The following is a 17,091-nucleotide window of genomic DNA, read 5'->3' as shown; positions in this document are numbered from 1 at the left end:
TGGACTTCTGCTCCCCCTCTGGATTTCCCTACGGACTGTCGCCCGGACCACGCCCCCCCCCCCGAGCACCAGCGCACCCTGTTCTCCCCCCAGCCCTGCTCCCAGCCCCTCCGGATTCCGCCGATCGACGAGCTCGCACTGTGCTGACTGACAGGACAGAGCGTCGTGCAGGAGACAGAGGGAAACAAACAGAGGCAGAAGCTCCTGTAGGTCCATAAATAATGATGATATAATATTGAATTACAGGAGGCAAGCAGGAAGTCGGTAATATACAGGAGACTGATACAATGTGATGCTATCGTACTTAAAAAAAACACAGGAGTGGAGGAAACTGTTGGCAGGAAGTGGGGGCGGACAGGAAGTGACGTCAGCGGACGTTGCCCTTCAGCGCGACCTCCACTTCCTCCTCGGGCTGCAGCGTGTGCCACTGGGCGATGGGCCGGCGGGGGTTGGCCAGCATGTCCGACCAGTGGCGCAGCTCCGTGCCCGAGGAGTTGCAGCCCACGAACACCTTCCCGATGGCGTCGTTCTTGCCCAGCTTGTCGTAGTCCAGCACGGTGACGACCACCTGCACCTTCTGCAGAGGAGAGAGAGGGGTGTCAGTGCTCTAGAGAGAGAGAGAGAGGGGGGTGTCAGTGCTCCAGAGAGAGAGAGAGAGAGAGGGGTGTCAGTGCTCCAGAGAGAGAGGGAGAGAGAGAGAGAGAGGGGTGTCAGTGCTCCAGAGAGAGAGGGAGAGAGAGAGAGAAAGAGAGAGAGAGAGTAACGCATCTCAGAGTAATCCAATCCCAGAGTTCCCACACCTGCCAGAATCACAACACGTCCCAATCCTACTGGGAGAGGGAGGAGGGAACTCAGTTGATCTGGCAGCCCAGTATGTGATCTCCTGTCACAGCCTGAGGAACAGTGAGTCTGTCTCCCAATAATGCTCCAGCCGCCTACAGTATATGTCAATATTTTATAATATGTCTCTGTTGTAAATGTCTGTAACATGTCTGTAGGTTTTATTTTACTTCTATTTTTTGTCTTGTTCCATGTTAATTTTATTATTTTTATTTGCTTTGGCAACACTGATTGTACCCATCGGTCATGCTAATAAAGCACCTTGAATTGAATTGAGAGAGAGAGAGAGAGGGAGGGGTGTCAGTGCTCCAGAGAGAGAGAGAGGGAGGCAGGAGTGGGGTGTCAGTGATGTGGGGGTTGGTTCTGCAGTTCCTGGGGGTCCTCGCTCCTGCCCTGTCGCGACACAGCCCCCCAGTGTCCGGGTGGGCTGGCAGTGTACCTGGATCTGCTCGAAGGGCACCTCGAAGCTGAAGCTCTCGTTGTAGTAGGGGTTCAGCGTGTTCTTCTTGATGGTGGTCTTCTTCTTCTTCAGCCGCTTGCCTCCCTGCATGAGGTGGATCTTCACATAGGGGTCTGAGCAGGGAGAGAGAGGGAGAGCATGAACCCCACACACACACACACACACACACACACACACACACACACTGACTTCACAGAGGGGTCTGAGCAGGGAGAGAGGGAGAGCATGAACCCCACACACACACACACAGACTCACACAGACTCACACAGACTCACACAGACACAAACAGATACACACAGATACACACAGATACACACAGATTACCTGACAGTCCTCCCACGTCCATCTTCTTGAGGTTCTTGGCCTCCAGGATGATGACGGTCAGTTTCCCGGCTGTGGGAACGTAGCGCAGGGAGAAGCAGATATCGCCCAGCTTCTCCTGCTGCGGGAGAGAAGTCAGGACTCAGGGGAGAGAATTTCACATGGCCCCTCTCTGCGCCTCCTTCCTCCACCTCCTCTCCCTCCTCCTCCCCAGCGGTACTCCGGGGTCCCCCCGTTTTCCCCTGCTCTCCAGCCCCCTCCCTCTCCCTACCTCCTCCTTCTCCGCGCTCTCCAGTTCTCTCCACTCCTCGATCAGGTGCCCCAGGTCCACGCTGTTCATGGGCACCTTGACGTCGCCGATGGCGTCGTGCTTCGAGAAACGGTCGAAATCGTACACCGCCATCATCAGCGTCTTGCCGCCCAGCTCCGCGTACGGGACCTGAGACGGACACAGGGATTGACAGGGTACACAGCGAGAGGAAGGCAGAGGGAGGGCTACAGGGACTGGAAGAATGTCCCTGTTTCTGCTCCTGGTCACTGACGTTGACGAATGTCGCTGTAAGTCCTGCTCGTGTAGCTCACATTGTCCCACAAGCCTTAACTCTCCCTGTTTCTGCTCCTGCTCACTGACCTGGAAGAATGTCGCTGTAAGTCTTGCTCGTGTAGCTCACATTGTCCCACAAGCCTTAACTTTCCCTGTTTCTGCTCCTGGTCACTGACGTTGACAAATGTCGCTGTAAGTCCTGCTCGTGTAGCTCACATTGTCCCATAATCCTTAACTCTCCCTGTTTCTGCTCCTGCTCACTGACCTGGAAGAATGTCGCTGTAAGTCTTGCTCGTGTAAATCCAATTGTCCCTTAACTTTCCCTGTTTCTGCTCCTGGTCACTGACGTTGACGAATGTCGCTGTAAGTCTTGCTCGTGTAGCTCACATTGTCCCACAATCCTTAACATCTCCCTGTTTCTGCTCCTGCTCACTGACCTTGAAGTGGAAGGTCTCATTGAAAACGGGACTCAGAGTCTTGCGGTGAACTTTCGTCTCGAATTTCTTCTTCTTGTCCGGCATGAGGTAGACCTTGACGTAGGGGTCAGAGGTGCCCCCGATGTCCATCGCTTGCAGATCCTCTGCCTGGAGAATCCCTACGATCAACTGGGAGAGAGATGTTTGTAATACAGACACGCTGACTGGACAGGACTGACAGTGAGCTTCCTCCGCTTGCCACGGTGAAACAGGCACACAGATTTCGAGACACACATACACACACGCACACACACACACACACACACCTGTCCATTCTGAAAATCGTAGTCCAGGGAGTACTGCAGCCGGCCGAGCTTCTCCTGCTGGTTGTCCGAGGCCTTACCGCCCCCGTCCAGGTCCTCCACATCGGGCTGCACCTAGGACACACACCGGAAAACGGGAAGAGGAATCAAATCCGGCAAAGACCCTCGGCCCAGACAGGGTGTTTTGCGAAATATGGTTTCGAAATCCCACATTTCAGATTAAAAAAAAATCAGCTACTTTTTTTTAGGAAGAGGTGTGAGTGGGGCCAGCAGGGGGCGATCACCCTGTGGTCTGTGTGGGTCCTCATGCCCCAGTATAGTGATGGGGACACTACACTGTAAACAGGCGCCGTCCTTCAGATGAGACGAAAAGCCGAGGTCCTGACTCTCCGTGGTCATGAACAATCCCAGGGTGTCTCTCGAGAAGAGTAGGGGTGTTACCCCAGTGTCCTGGTCAAACTCCCCCCTGGACTTTACCCCTCATGGCCTCCTAATAACCCCCCTCTATGAATTGGCTTCATTACTCTGCTCTCCTCCCACTGAGAGCTGGGGTGTGGGGAGCGTTCTGGCGCACTATGGCTGCCGTCACATCATCCAGGTGGGGCTGCACACTGGTGGGGGTGGAGGGGATCCCCATTACCTGTACAGCGCTTTGAGTGGAGTGTCCAGAAAAGCGCTATATAAGTGTAAGCAATTATTATTATTATTACTTGTTGGACTACAAATCCCACCATGCAATATTCAATGTGGCTCCTCATAAAGTTTTTGACGTGGTCCTCCGAGCCTGCAGAGGGCAGCACCCGCGTTCTCTCACCTTGTCCACATAGCTGCTGCCCATGTCGTTTGCGTCCTTCATGTTGATCTTCTCTTTCTTCTCTTTCTTCTTCCCTTTCTTCTTCTTTCCACAGCATTTCTTACAGACACAGAACACGCAGCACAGAACCAGGACACACAGCAGCACCACTATCGCACCTACTGCCCAGAGCGGGACTGAGGGACAGAGAGAGAGGGGTTAATACACACACACTGACTGGACACTCCAGTACAATAACAGTGTTCTATGGTGAACAGGGGTATAGATAATAGAGATCTTGAATCCATGTATAGGTTAAGACAAATGAAAGTGGTGGATGAATATATCGGCTTACAGTATATATATAAGCTTACATACTGTATATATAAACATACACTGTATGGAGAGAGATGGGTCGACAGATGAAGTTGTAAATATAGTTCATTATTGCTCATGAGAAGGAGGAACTGGTTGCTAAGCAGCAGTCTCTGGGGGAGGAAACAGGGCTCCGTTTCCTGGGCAACGCCAGTCCATAGTCCAACTCTGAGAGCCCGCTCAGCAGAGATCGACACAGGCGTCTCCTCAGACAGCGCACAACATTTATCAACAGCAAACCAGCTCTTTTATCACAGACCCTGCTCTGGTGCCTGCAGAGCAGCACTGCTCTGTGGGTCTTGTGTACCTTACTGGAGAATTGAATTAGAAAAGAGGCTTGAGTTGGAATTTGACTTTAATCTAATTGTATCCAGACACGGCTCGCTGGAAGCCTTTATGTTCTGGGGCAGGCCAGGAGATTCACCTCTCAGAGCAGCCTGCCCACCCTGTCTCTTACTGTGGAGCCACACTGCAGTGTGTGAGAGCTGTCCTGAGCACTGTGCAGCCACACTGCAGTGTGTGAGAGCTGTCCTGAGCACTGTGCAGCCACACTGCAGTGTGTCAGAGCTGTCCTGAGCACTGTGCAGCCACACTGCAGTGTGTGAGAGCTGTCCTGAGCACTGTGCAGCCACACTGCAGTGTGTGAGAGCTGTCCTGAGCACTGTGCAGCCACACTGCAGTGTGTGAGAGCTATCCTGAGCACTGTGCAGCAACACTGCAGTGTGTGAGAGCTGTCCTGAGCACTGTGCAGCCACACTGCAGTGTCAGAGCTGTCCTGAGCACTGTGCAGCCACACTGCAGTGTGTCAGAGCTGTCCTGAGCACTGTGCAGCCACACTGCAGTGTGTCAGAGCTGTCCTGAGCACTGTGCAGCCACACTGCAGTGTGTGAGAGCTGTCCTGAGCACTGTGCAGCCACACTGCAGTGTGTGAGAGCTGTCCTGAGCACTGTGCAGCCACACTGCAGTGTGTGAGAGCTGTCCTGAGCACTGTGCAGCCACACTGCAGTGTCAGAGCTGTCCTGAGCACTGTGGAGCCACACTGCAGTGTGTCAGAGCAGTCATGAGCACTGCACCGTGTCTCTCGATGTGTCAGAGCTGTCCTGAGCACTGCGCCGTGTCTCTCAGTGTGTCAGAGCTGTCCTGAGCACTGCGCCGTGTCTCTCAGTGTGTCAGAGCTGTACCGAGCACTGAGCTGTGTCTCTCAGTGTGTCAGAGCTGTGCTGAGCATTTGTTGGGGATTGTAGCAGGGGTCATGCTACAGTAACTGTCCTACAGCCACACTGCCCAGACCAGACCAGAGATTTCTCTACCACTCCAGTCCTGCAGCTCGTACTACAAGCGCCACTACTCCTCTAACTATAGTGTCTATACCACCACTGGCACCAGAGCCTGCCCTCTGCTACAGACACTGCCCCTGCAGGAGGGCTAGTCAAGAGGTTCACGAACTCCGACAGCTGCGTTTCAGCCACACGCCGGAGCAGCAGAGCAAGACCAGGAACTTACGTCTGTGCGCGTGATCTGAACAGACCACAGGGCAGGAGTGAGAAGAGAAAAACAAGACAAGCGAGGATGGAATGAAACCAGGTGAAATGGCATGGAGGACAAAAAACACGAGAGAGGTGATGGACCGGAGCTTTGAAACTGTTATTGTGCACCGGGACTGGGCCGTGTCAGTAAACTCCACACACACTGTCAGTGTCTGATCTCTAGAGCACCGGGACTGGGCCGTGTCAGTAAACTCCACACACACTGTCAGTGTCTGATCTCTAGAGCTCTGGGAGTGGGCCGTGTCAGTAAACTCCACACACACTGTCAGTGTCTGATCTCTAGAGCTCTGGGACTGGGCTGTGTCAGTAAACTCCACACACACTGTCAGTGTCTGATCTCTAGAGCTCTGGGACTGGGCCGTGTCAGTAAACTCCACACACTGTCAGTGTCTGATCTCTAGAGCTCTGGGACTGGGCTGTGTCAGTAAACTCCACACACACTGTCAGTGTCTGATCTCTAGAGCACCGGGACTGGGCCGTGTCAGTAAACTCCACACACACTGTCAGTGTCTGATCTCTAGAGCACCGGGACTGGGCCGTGTCAGTAAACTCCACACACACTGTCAGTGTCTGATCTCTAGAGCTCTGGGACTGGGCCGTGTCAGTAAACTCCACACACACTGTCAGTGTCTGATGTACTGGAGTGTCCAGTCAGTGTGTCTGTATGAACCCCTCTCTCTCTCAGGGCAGTGTTCATGTACTGGAGTGTCCAGTCAGTGTGTGTGTATTAACCCCTCTCTCTCTCAGTGCAGTGTTCATGTATTGGAGTGTCCAGTCAGTGTGTCTGTATTAACCCCTCTCTCTCTCAGTGCAGTGTTCATGTACTGGAGTGTCCAGTCAGTGTGTGTGTATGAACCCCTCTCTCTCTCAGTGCAGTGTTAATGTACTGGAGTGTCCAGTCAGTGTGTCTGTATTAACCCCTCTCTCTCTCAGTGCAGTGTTCATGTACTGGAGTGTCCAGTCAGTGTGTCTGTATTAACCCCTCTCTCTCTCAGTGCAGTGTTCATGTACTGGAGTGTCCAGTCAGTGTGTGTGTATTAACCCCTCTCTCTCTCAGTGCAGTGTTCATGTATTGGAGTGTCCAGTCAGTGTGTCTGTATTAACCCCTCTCTCTCTCAGTGCAGTGTTCATGTACTGGAGTGTCCAGTCAGTGTGTGTGTATGAACCCCTCTCTCTCTCAGTGCAGTGTTAATGTACTGGAGTGTCCAGTCAGTGTGTCTGTATTAACCCCTCTCTCTCTCAGTGCAGTGTTCATGTACTGGAGTGTCCAGTCAGTGTGTGTGTATGAACCCCTCTCTCTCTCAGTGCAGTGTTAATGTACTGGAGTGTCCAGTCAGTGTGTCTGTATTAACCCCTCTCTCTCTCAGTGCAGTGTTCATGTACTGGAGTGTCCAGTCAGTGTGTCTGTATTAACCCCTCTCTCTCTCAGTGCAGTGTTAATGTACTGGAGTGTCCAGTCAGTGTGTCTCTAGAGCACCGGGACTGGGCCGTGTCAGTAAACTCCACACACACTGTCAGTGTCTGATCTCTAGAGCTCTGGGACTGGGCCGTGTCAGTAAACTCCACACACACTGTCAGTGTCTGATCTCTAGAGCACCGGGACTGGGCCGTGTCAGTAAACTCCACACACACTGTCAGTGTCTGATCTCTAGAGCTCTGGGACTGGGCCGTGTCAGTAAACTCCACACACACTGTCGGTGTCTGATCTCTAGAGCTCTGGGACTGGGCCGTGTCAGTAAACTCCACACACACTGTCGGTGTCTGATCTCTAGAGCCCTGGGGCTGGGCTGTGTCAGTAAACTCCACACACTGTCAGTGTCTGATCTCTAGAGCACTGGGACTGGGCCGTGTCAGTAAACTCCACACACACTGTCAGTGTCTGATCTCTAGAGCTCTGGGACTGGGCCGTGTCAGTAAACTCCACACACACTGTCAGTGTCTGATCTCTAGAGCTCTGGGACTGGGCCGTGTCAGTAAACTCCACACACACTGTCAGTGTCTGATCTCTAGAGCTCTGGGACTGGGCCGTGTCAGTAAACTCCACACACACTGTCAGTGTCTGATCTCTAGAGCTCTGGGACTGGGCCGTGTCAGTAAACTCCACACACACTGTCAGTGTCTGATCTCTAGAGCTCTGGGACTGGGCCGTGTCAGTAAACTCCACACACACTGTCAGTGTCTGATCTCTAGAGCTCTGGGACTGGGCCGTGTCAGTAAACTCCACACACACTGTCAGTGTCTGATCTCTAGAGCTCTGGGACTGGGCCGTGTCAGTAAACTCCACACACACTGTCAGTGTCTGATCTCTAGAGCTCTGGGACTGGGCCGTGTCAGTAAACTCCACACACACTGTCAGTGTCTGATCTCTAGAGCTCTGGGACTGGGCCGTGTCAGTAAACTCCACACACACTGTCGGTGTCTGATCTCTAGAGCACCGGGACTGGGCTGTGTCAGTAAACTCCACACACTGTCAGTGTCTGATCTCTAGAGCACTGGGACTGGGCCGTGTCAGTAAACTCCACACACACTGTCAGTGTCTGATCTCTAGAGCCCTGGGACTGGGCCGTGTCAGTAAACTCCACACACACTGTCAGTGTCTGATCTCTAGAGCTCTGGGACTGGGCCGTGTCAGTAAACTCCACACACACTGTCAGTGTCTGATCTCTAGAGCTCTGGGACTGGGCTGTGTCAGTAAACTCCATTGGAAACACCACATGGACTGGGGTTCTGGGCTCTGGACTCCCTTCTGTGTTATGAATAAGCTTTTCCAGACGCTGTTGTATACTAAATGAAAACGCAGGAGTTTATCTGCTCACTGCTGTACACAGTGAGTATTAAAATGTTGGGAGTCCTTCTGCCACAGCATGGCTTCTGATTAGCTTATCGAGCCATCATTAATCCCTTTGGCCACACTCCCTGATCCTGACTTAGGCTACCTCGTTAGTGCTGATTGGAGTCCCGCAATCATTAACTAATTAATCTCAAATCCAGAGACAATGGAACGTGTCGATGTCACAGTCTGTGCTTTGACTGTAACAGTGTGTATTCCTGTACTTGGAACCTGCGATCTCTGGACTGGGGGGCTACAATATGACCTATCCCGCATGCACCAGCAGGGGGCGCGCTCCATCATACTCACTTGGCAACTTGCCCAGCTCATTCATGAACTTCGTCTTCATGTGTGTGAAGACGTCGTGGTGATGGACGGGTCCGGTCTCATTCTGTACGTGTTCAGGAGGCTCTGGAGTCGACACCTCTGGGTGGTGGGGCTCTGCTGAGCGTCGTACTGCCCTCACCTCCCGTATACTGGATAAGCGCATGACGAAAACCTGGCGGAAAATAGTCATTATTCAGGTAGCTTTCTGAAATGATATTTGTATTAACCCCTCTCTCTCTCTCAGTGCAGTGTTCATGTACTGGAGTGTCCAGTCAGTGTGTCTGTATTAACCCCTCTCTCTCTCAGTGCAGTGTTCATGTACTGGAGTGTCCAGTGTGTCTGTATTAACCCCTCTCTCTCTCAGTGCAGTGTTAATGTACTGGAGTGTCCAGTCAGTGTGTCTGTATTAACCCCTCTCTCTCAGGGCAGTGTTCATGTACTGGAGTGTCCAGTCAGTGTGTCTGTATGAACCCCTCTCTCTCTCTCTCAGTGCAGTGTTAATGTACTGGAGTGTCCAGTCAGTGTGTCTGTATTAACCCCTCTCTCTCTCAGTGCAGTGTTCATGTACTGGAGTGTCCAGTCAGTGTGTCTGTATTAACCCCTCTCTCTCTCAGTGCAGTGTTAATGTACTGGAGTGTCCAGTCAGTGTGTCTGTATGAACCCCTCTCTCTCTCAGTGCAGTGTTCATGTACTGGAGTGTCCAGTCAGTGTGTGTGTATGAACCCCTCTCTCTCAGTGCAGTGTTACTGTACAGTGCAGATATATTGAACTTTTCCCTAGTCTATTTCTCTACTGTTTCAGCTGCAGTCTTCACCATGGGTCCCTCAGAGACAGCAGCTCCAGATTGGATATAATATCACTGACCTTAATCTATGGACTTTGCACTTTAAACTGCACATCTCCCAAGCGCTCTATCTGTGACCTCCACTAATAGGATTTCCAGCCATACTTAGCTGATTCCCTCTCCTTAAGTCAATTAGGGTTCCTTTTCCAGGAACAAGATGGCAAACTTCCTTCAGCTGCGCCACATCGCTCTCCTGCTTCCAGAACCACAGCCTCTCACGGAGGTCATATAAGTTTATGCCGAAGCAGGGACTTCTCACGGACTACATCTCCCATGGTGCCCTGCGGCTCTGCGCCATGCACCATGGGGAATGTAGTCTGTGTGAAGTCCCTGCTTGTTCATAAACTTATATGACCCCCGCGATAGTTTTGTAATTTCTCATGTGTTCATTTCACTGTGGATCCAGGCTTTAAATGAGAGTGCAGGAACTGAAAATCCAATCAGAGCATTTTTAAGAACTACTGTTCCCAGGCTGCTCCTGGATACAGGAGGCATATGCACCAGCTTCGTGGCTGCAGCAAGGGCTAGTGGGCGATGTAGTTTTACTGCTGTAGTGGAGCAGTATGTAAAGCAAGATGTACATAAGAAACAACAAAGGATGCCCACAAAGTTGAAGAACCACCTTGCATTCACATTCTGCAGTGCGAGCTCAGTTTCGGACAGCCTGGTTCTGGTATGATTGGTACTGTGATCTAATGGATTAATGCACGTCTCCCTCTGGATGCCCACCGCAGAAGATCAGCACACAGGAGCCCTACAGTCGCACACCAGCAGTCCACCTGAGCACAGAGACCACGATCCCACCCGAGAGCATCACGGCACCCTCGAGCCCAGCAAGGAGGAGCACAGCTGGAACATGACTCTCTCACAGAGCGCCCCTCTCCTCCACCCTGACTCTCTCACAGAGACCCCCTCTACACCCTGACTCTCTCACAGAGACCCCCTCTACACCCTGACTCTCTCACAGAGACCCCCTCTCCTCCACCCTGACTCTCTCACAGAGACCCCCTCTACACCCTGACTCTCTCACAGAGACCCCCTCTCCTCCACCCTGACTCTCTCACAGAGACCCCCTCTACACCCTGACTCTCTCACAGAGACCCCCTCTACACCCTGACTCTCTCACAGAGACCCCCTCTACACCCTGACTCTCTCACAGAGACCCCCTCTCCTCCATCCTGACTCTCTCACAGAGACCCCCTCTACACCCTGACTCTCTCACAGAGACCCCCTCTACACCCTGACTCTCTCACAGAGACCCCCTCTCCTCCGCCCTGACTCTCTCACAGAGACCCCCTCTCCTCCACCCTGACTCTCTCACAGAGACCCCCTCTACACCCTGACTCTCTCACAGAGACCCCCTCTACACCCTGACTCTCTCACAGAGACCCCCTCTCCTCCACCCTGACTCTCTCACAGAGACCCCCCTCTACACCCTGACTCTCTCACAGGGCGCCCCCTCTCCTCCACCCTGACTCTCTCACAGAGACCCCCTCTACACCCTGACTCTCTCACAGGGCGCCCCCTCTCCTCCACCCTGACTCTCTCACAGAGACCCCCTCTCCTCCACCCTGACTCTCTCACAGAGACCCCCTCTACACCCTGACTCTCTCACAGAGACCTCCTCTACACCCTGACTCTCTCACAGAGACCCCCTCTACACCCTGACTCTCTCACAGAGACCCCCCTGTCCTCCACCCTGACTCTCTCACAGAGACCCCCTCTCCTCCACCCTGACTCTCTCACAGAGACCCCCTCTACACCCTGACTCTCTCACAGAGACCCCCTCTCCTCCACCCTGACTCTCTCACAGAGACCCCCTCTCCTCCACCCTGACTCTCTCACAGAGACCCCCTCTCCTCCACCCTGACTCTCTCACAGAGACCCCCTCTACACCCTGACTCTCTCACAGAGACCCCCTCTCCTCCACCCTGACTCTCTCACAGAGACCCCCTCTCCTCCACCCTGACTCTCTCACAGAGACCCCCTCTCCTCCACCCTGACTCTCTCACAGAGACCCCCTCTCCTCCACCCTGACTCTCTCACAGAGACCCCCTCTCCTCCACCCTGACTCTCTCACAGAGACCCCCTCTACACCCTGACTCTCTCACAGAGACCCCCTCTGCACCCTGACTCTCTCACAGAGACCCCCTCTCCTCCACCCTGACTCTCTCACAGAGACCCCCTCTACACCCTGACTCTCTGACAGAGACCCCCTCTCCTCCGCCCTGACTCTCTCACAGAGACCCCCTCTACACCCTGACTCTCTCACAGAGACCCCCTCTCCTCCACCCTGACTCTCTCACAGAGACCCCCTCTCCTCCACCCTGACTCTCTCACAGAGACCCCCTCTACACCCTGACTCTCTCACAGAGACCCCCTCTACACCCTGACTCTCTCACAGAGACCCCCTCTACACCCTGACTCTCTCACAGAGACCCCCTCTCCTCCACCCTGACTCTCTCACAGAGACCCCTCTCCTCCGCCCTGACTCTCTCACAGAGACCCCCTCTCCTCCACCCTGACTCTCTCACAGAGACCCCCTCTCCTCCACCCTGACTCTCTCACAGAGACCCCCTCTCCTCCACCCTGACTCTCTCACAGAGACCCCCTCTACACCCTGACTCTCTCACAGAGACCCCCTCTCCTCCACCCTGACTCTCTCACAGAGACCCCCTCTACACCCTGACTCTCTCACAGAGACCCCCTCTACACCCTGACTCTCTCACAGAGACCCCCTCTCCTCCACCCTGACTCTCTCACAGAGACCCCCTCTCCTCCACCCTGACTCTCTCACAGAGACCCCCTCTACACCCTGACTCTCTCACAGAGACCCCCTCTACACACTGACTCTCTCACAGAGACCCCCTCTACACCCTGACTCTCTCACAGAGACCCCCTCTACACCCTGACTCTCTCACAGAGACCCCCTCTCCTCCACACTGACTCTCTCACAGAGACCCCCTCTACACCCTGACTCTCTCACAGAGACCCCCTCTCCTCCACCCTGACTCTCTCACAGAGACCCCCTCTCCTCCACCCTGACTCTCTCACAGAGACCCCCTCTCCTCCACCCTGACTCTCTCACAGAGCGCCCCTCTCCTCCACCCTGACTCTCTCACAAAGACCCCCTCTACACCCTGACTCTCTCACAAAGACCCCCTCTACACCCTGACTCTCTCACAGAGACCCCCTCTCCTCCACCCTGACTCTCTCACAGAGACCCCCTCTCCTCCACCCTGACTCTCTCACAGAGACCCCCTCTCCTCCACCCTGACTCTCTCACAGAGACCCCCTCTCCTCCACCCTGACTCTCTCACAGAGACCCCCTCTCCTCCACCCTGACTCTCTCACAGAGACCCCCTCTCCTCCACCCTGACTCTCTCACAGAGACCCCCTCTCCTCCACCCTGACTCTCTCACAGAGACCCCCTCTACACCCTGACTCTCTCACAGAGCGCCCCTCTACACCCTGACTCTCTCACAGAGCGCCCCTCTCCTCCACCCTGACTCTCTCACAGAGACCCCCTCTCCTCCACCCTGACTCTCTCACAGAGACCCCCTCTACACCCTGACTGTCTCACAGAGACCCCCTCTACACCCTGACTGTCTCACAGAGACCCCCTCTACACCCTGACTCTCTCACAGAGCGCCCCTCTACACCCTGACTCTCTCACAGAGACCCCCTCTCCTCCACCCTGACTCTCTCACAGAGACCCCCTCTACACCCTGACTCTCTCACAGAGACCCCCTCTACACCCTGACTCTCTCACAGAGACCCCCTCTGCACCCTGACTCTCTCACAGAGACCACCTCTCCTCCACCCTGACTCTCTCACAGAGACCCCCTGTCCTCCACCCTGACTCTCTCACAGAGACCCCCTCTGCACCCTGACTCTCTCACAGAGACCCCCTGTCCTCCACCCTGACTCTCTCACAGAGACCCCCTCTCCTCCACCCTGACTCTCTCACAGAGACCCCCTCTCCCCCACCCTGACTCTCTCACAGAGACCCCCTCTACACCCTGACTGTCTCACAGAGACCCCCTCTACACCCTGACTCTCTCACAGAGACCCCCTCTCCTCCACCCTGACTCTCTCACAGAGACCCCCTCTACACCCTGACTCTCTCACAGAGACCCCCTCTACACCCTGACTCTCTCACAGAGACCCCCTCTACACCCTGACTCTCTCACAGAGACCCCCTCTCCTCCACCCTGACTCTCTCACAGAGACCCCCTCTACACCCTGACTCTCTCACAGAGCGCCCCTCTACACCCTGACTCTCTCACAGAGCGCCCCTCTCCTCCACCCTGACTCTCTCACAGAGACCCCCTCTCCTCCACCCTGACTCTCTCACAGAGACCCCCTCTACACCCTGACTGTCTCACAGAGACCCCCTCTACACCCTGACTGTCTCACAGAGACCCCCTCTACACCCTGACTCTCTCACAGAGCGCCCCTCTACACCCTGACTCTCTCACAGAGACCCCCTCTCCTCCACCCTGACTCTCTCACAGAGACCCCCTCTACACCCTGACTCTCTCACAGAGACCCCCTCTACACCCTGACTCTCTCACAGAGACCCCCTCTGCACCCTGACTCTCTCACAGAGACCACCTCTCCTCCACCCTGACTCTCTCACAGAGACCCCCTGTCCTCCACCCTGACTCTCTCACAGAGACCCCCTCTGCACCCTGACTCTCTCACAGAGACCCCCTGTCCTCCACCCTGACTCTCTCACAGAGACCCCCTCTCCTCCACCCTGACTCTCTCACAGAGACCCCCTCTCCCCCACCCTGACTCTCTCACAGAGACCCCCTCTACACCCTGACTGTCTCACAGAGACCCCCTCTACACCCTGACTCTCTCACAGAGACCCCCTCTCCTCCACCCTGACTCTCTCACAGAGACCCCCTCTCCTCCACCCTGACTCTCTCACAGAGACCCCCTCTACACCCTGACTCTCTCACAGAGACCCCCTCTACACCCTGACTCTCTCACAGAGCGCCCCTCTCCTCCACCCTGACTCTCTCACAAAGACCCCCTCTACACCCTGACTCTCTCACAAAGACCCCCTCTACACCCTGACTCTCTCACAGAGACCCCCTCTCCTCCACCCTGACTCTCTCACAGAGCGCCCCTCTCCTCCACCCTGACTCTCTCACAGAGACCCCCTCTACACCCTGACTCTCTCACAGAGACCCCCTCTCCTCCACCCTGACTCTCTCACAGAGACCCCCTCTACACCCTGACTCTCTCACAGAGACCCCCTCTACACCCTGACTCTCTCACAGAGACCCCCTCTACACCCTGACTCTCTCACAGAGACCCCCTCTCCTCCACCCTGACTCTCTCACAGAGACCCCCTCTCCTCCACCCTGACTCTCTCACAGAGACCCCCTCTACACCCTGACTCTCTCACAGAGACCCCCTCTCCTCCACCCTGACTCTCTCACAGAGACCCCCTCTCCTCCACCCTGACTCTCTCACAGAGACCCCCTCTACACCCTGACTCTCTCACAGAGACCCCCTCTCCACCCTGACTGTCTCACAGAGACCCCCTCTACACCCTGACTGTCTCACAGAGACCCCCTCTACACCCTGACTCTCTCACAGAGACCCCCTCTCCTCCACCCTGACTCTCTCACAGAGACCCCCTGTCCTCCACCCTGACTCTCTCACAGAGACCCCCTCTACACCCTGACTCTCTCACAGAGACCCCCTCTGCACCCTGACTCTCTCACAGAGACCCCCTCTCCTCCACCCTGACTCTCTCACAGAGACCCCCTCTACACCCTGACTCTCCCTGACCCTGACTCTCTCACAGATCAAGCACATACAAGCTCCACACACACAGCAGCCCGGAAGTGCGAGGCCGCAGTGCTGACCGCTCCGGATCTCTCTCCAAATGATGTGTCGGAGTCGTGCGAAGCAATTAGATTGTAATCGCTTCCAGCGTGCGCGCAGCCCAGCAGGAGAGCTCTGCCCACCCCCCCCGGCAGCCCAGCCCGGCCCGGCCGCAGTCCTGCCCGGTACCGGTAAACCGGAGCGGTTCAGCGCCTTCGTTAGCGAGCGGGAAACCACCCGGCGGCGGTTTTCTTTTTCACGACAGCAGCCTCGGAGAGGAGTCTTCTGTTTGTCGACCAACCTCCCCCCCCGGAGGCCGTCTCCCTCCCCCCCCCCCGCCCGCTCCGCGCGCTGCTCGGTCTGCTCGGGGCTGTCCCTCGCCTGCCTCACCGTACCGTCGGTCCAGCTGCCTCATGGACCCCGGCAGGCGGACGGGTCGCGTCGCTCTTCCCGGCGCGATGAGAATGAGACCGGGCTCCGTCAGCGCCACAGACACGCCGCCTCCCCGCCGACCCCCGGCGGTTGCTAAGCAGCGGCGCCACTTGGGGGGGTGCATAAGGAAAGCGGGTCCAATCTCCCGGGATAAGCACTTAAGTCGCACCGGGCGGCCCGCCAGCGCCCGGCTCTCCGCTCCTAATTAGTCCTCATTGACCTGCGTGCGGCCGTCGTGCCCGGGGTGCCGGCCCGCGCGGAGGAGCGGATCGGAGTGGGGAACCGCGCGGCCCGTCACTGCGCCATGTTGGACTCACCTCTCTGCGCCCCGAGCGGATCCGCTGGACTCCCCGACAGCCTGTTGCGCGCAAGCCGGGCCGTGCGGTGTGGTCTGACAGCCCCGAGCTCAGCTCAGCCTGCCCCCCCCCGCTCCCTCTCTCTCTCCCCCTCCCTCTCTCTCTGCTCTATCTCTCTCCCTCTCTTTCTCCTCTCTCTCTATATCCCAATCACTCTCTCTCTCTCCCCCTCCCTCTATCCCTCTCCCCTCCCTCTCTCTTTCTATATCCCAATCCCTCTCTCTCTCTCCCCCTCCCTCTCTCTCTCTCCTCTCTATCCCTCTTTCCTCTATCCCTCTCTCTCTCTCTCAATTCAATTCTCTCTCCTCTCTATATCCCAATCCCCCTCCCTCTATCCCTCCCTCTCTCTCTCCTCTCTATCCCCCTCCCTATATCCCTCCCTCTCTCTCTCCTCTCTATCCCCCTCCCTCTATCCCTCCCTCTCTCTCTCCTCTCTATCCCCCTCCCTCTATCCCTCCCTCTCTCTCTCCTCTCTATCCCCCTCCCTCTCTCTCTCTCTCTCTCCGTGCGCAATTCACGCTCCACGCCTCCATGCATCTGCGAGGCGCACGTCAGCAGCACCTGTCCTGTCCTCTCCTCCTCCACTTCCTCCTCTCTCTCTCTCTCCCGGAGTCTCGCTCTCCTCCTCCTCCTCCTCCTCTCTCTCTCCCGGAGTCTCGCTGTCGGGTCCACCGGGCCCGGACCGGCGCCGCTGTCACCTGGGGCGCCAGGGGGCGGAACCGGTGTCGCGATCGGTGTTGCTCACCGCTGAGCTGCAGTAACAACAACAACAACAACAACAACAACAACAATCATCATCATCATCATCTTTTTGTATAAAGCGTCTTTCAAAGTG

At 55.6% G+C, this 17,091-nt stretch overlaps 1 protein-coding gene across 4 annotated transcripts; it reads right to left on the bottom strand.

The window, feature by feature from the left end:
- Window positions 1–207: 207 nt before the first annotated feature.
- On the bottom strand, window positions 208–16,498 carry LOC148654279 (synaptotagmin-1-like). Of its 4 annotated transcripts, none has more exons than XM_088646350.1 (10): window positions 16,218–16,498; window positions 8,760–8,949; window positions 5,520–5,591; window positions 3,720–3,895; window positions 2,909–3,019; window positions 2,604–2,771; window positions 1,894–2,061; window positions 1,626–1,743; window positions 1,280–1,413; window positions 208–577 (listed from the first exon to the last, which is right to left on the bottom strand). In XM_088646350.1, exons 2-10 carry the CDS (start codon window positions 8,938–8,940, stop codon window positions 368–370), a joined length of 1,338 nt encoding a protein of 445 aa, XP_088502476.1. In that variant the 5' UTR covers window positions 8,941–8,949; window positions 16,218–16,498; the 3' UTR covers window positions 208–367. The 4 variants fall into 4 exon arrangements, with proteins under 4 accessions (XP_088502476.1, XP_088502478.1, XP_088502477.1 ...); XM_088646352.1 differs by having other exon boundaries at window positions 5,577–5,591; window positions 16,218–16,489; XM_088646351.1 differs by lacking the exon at window positions 16,218–16,498 and adding an exon at window positions 15,859–16,014.
- Between the last annotated feature and the right edge of the window lie 593 nt (window positions 16,499–17,091).

This window comes from Lepisosteus platostomus, chromosome 9 (genome assembly GCF_059453375.1).
Source record: "Lepisosteus platostomus isolate fLepPlt1 chromosome 9, fLepPlt1.hap1, whole genome shotgun sequence".
Classification (NCBI taxonomy): Eukaryota; Metazoa; Chordata; class Actinopteri; order Semionotiformes; family Lepisosteidae; genus Lepisosteus; species Lepisosteus platostomus.
Note: the sequence above shows the minus strand (reverse complement) of the source record. Positions and strands in the feature narration are given on the sequence as shown.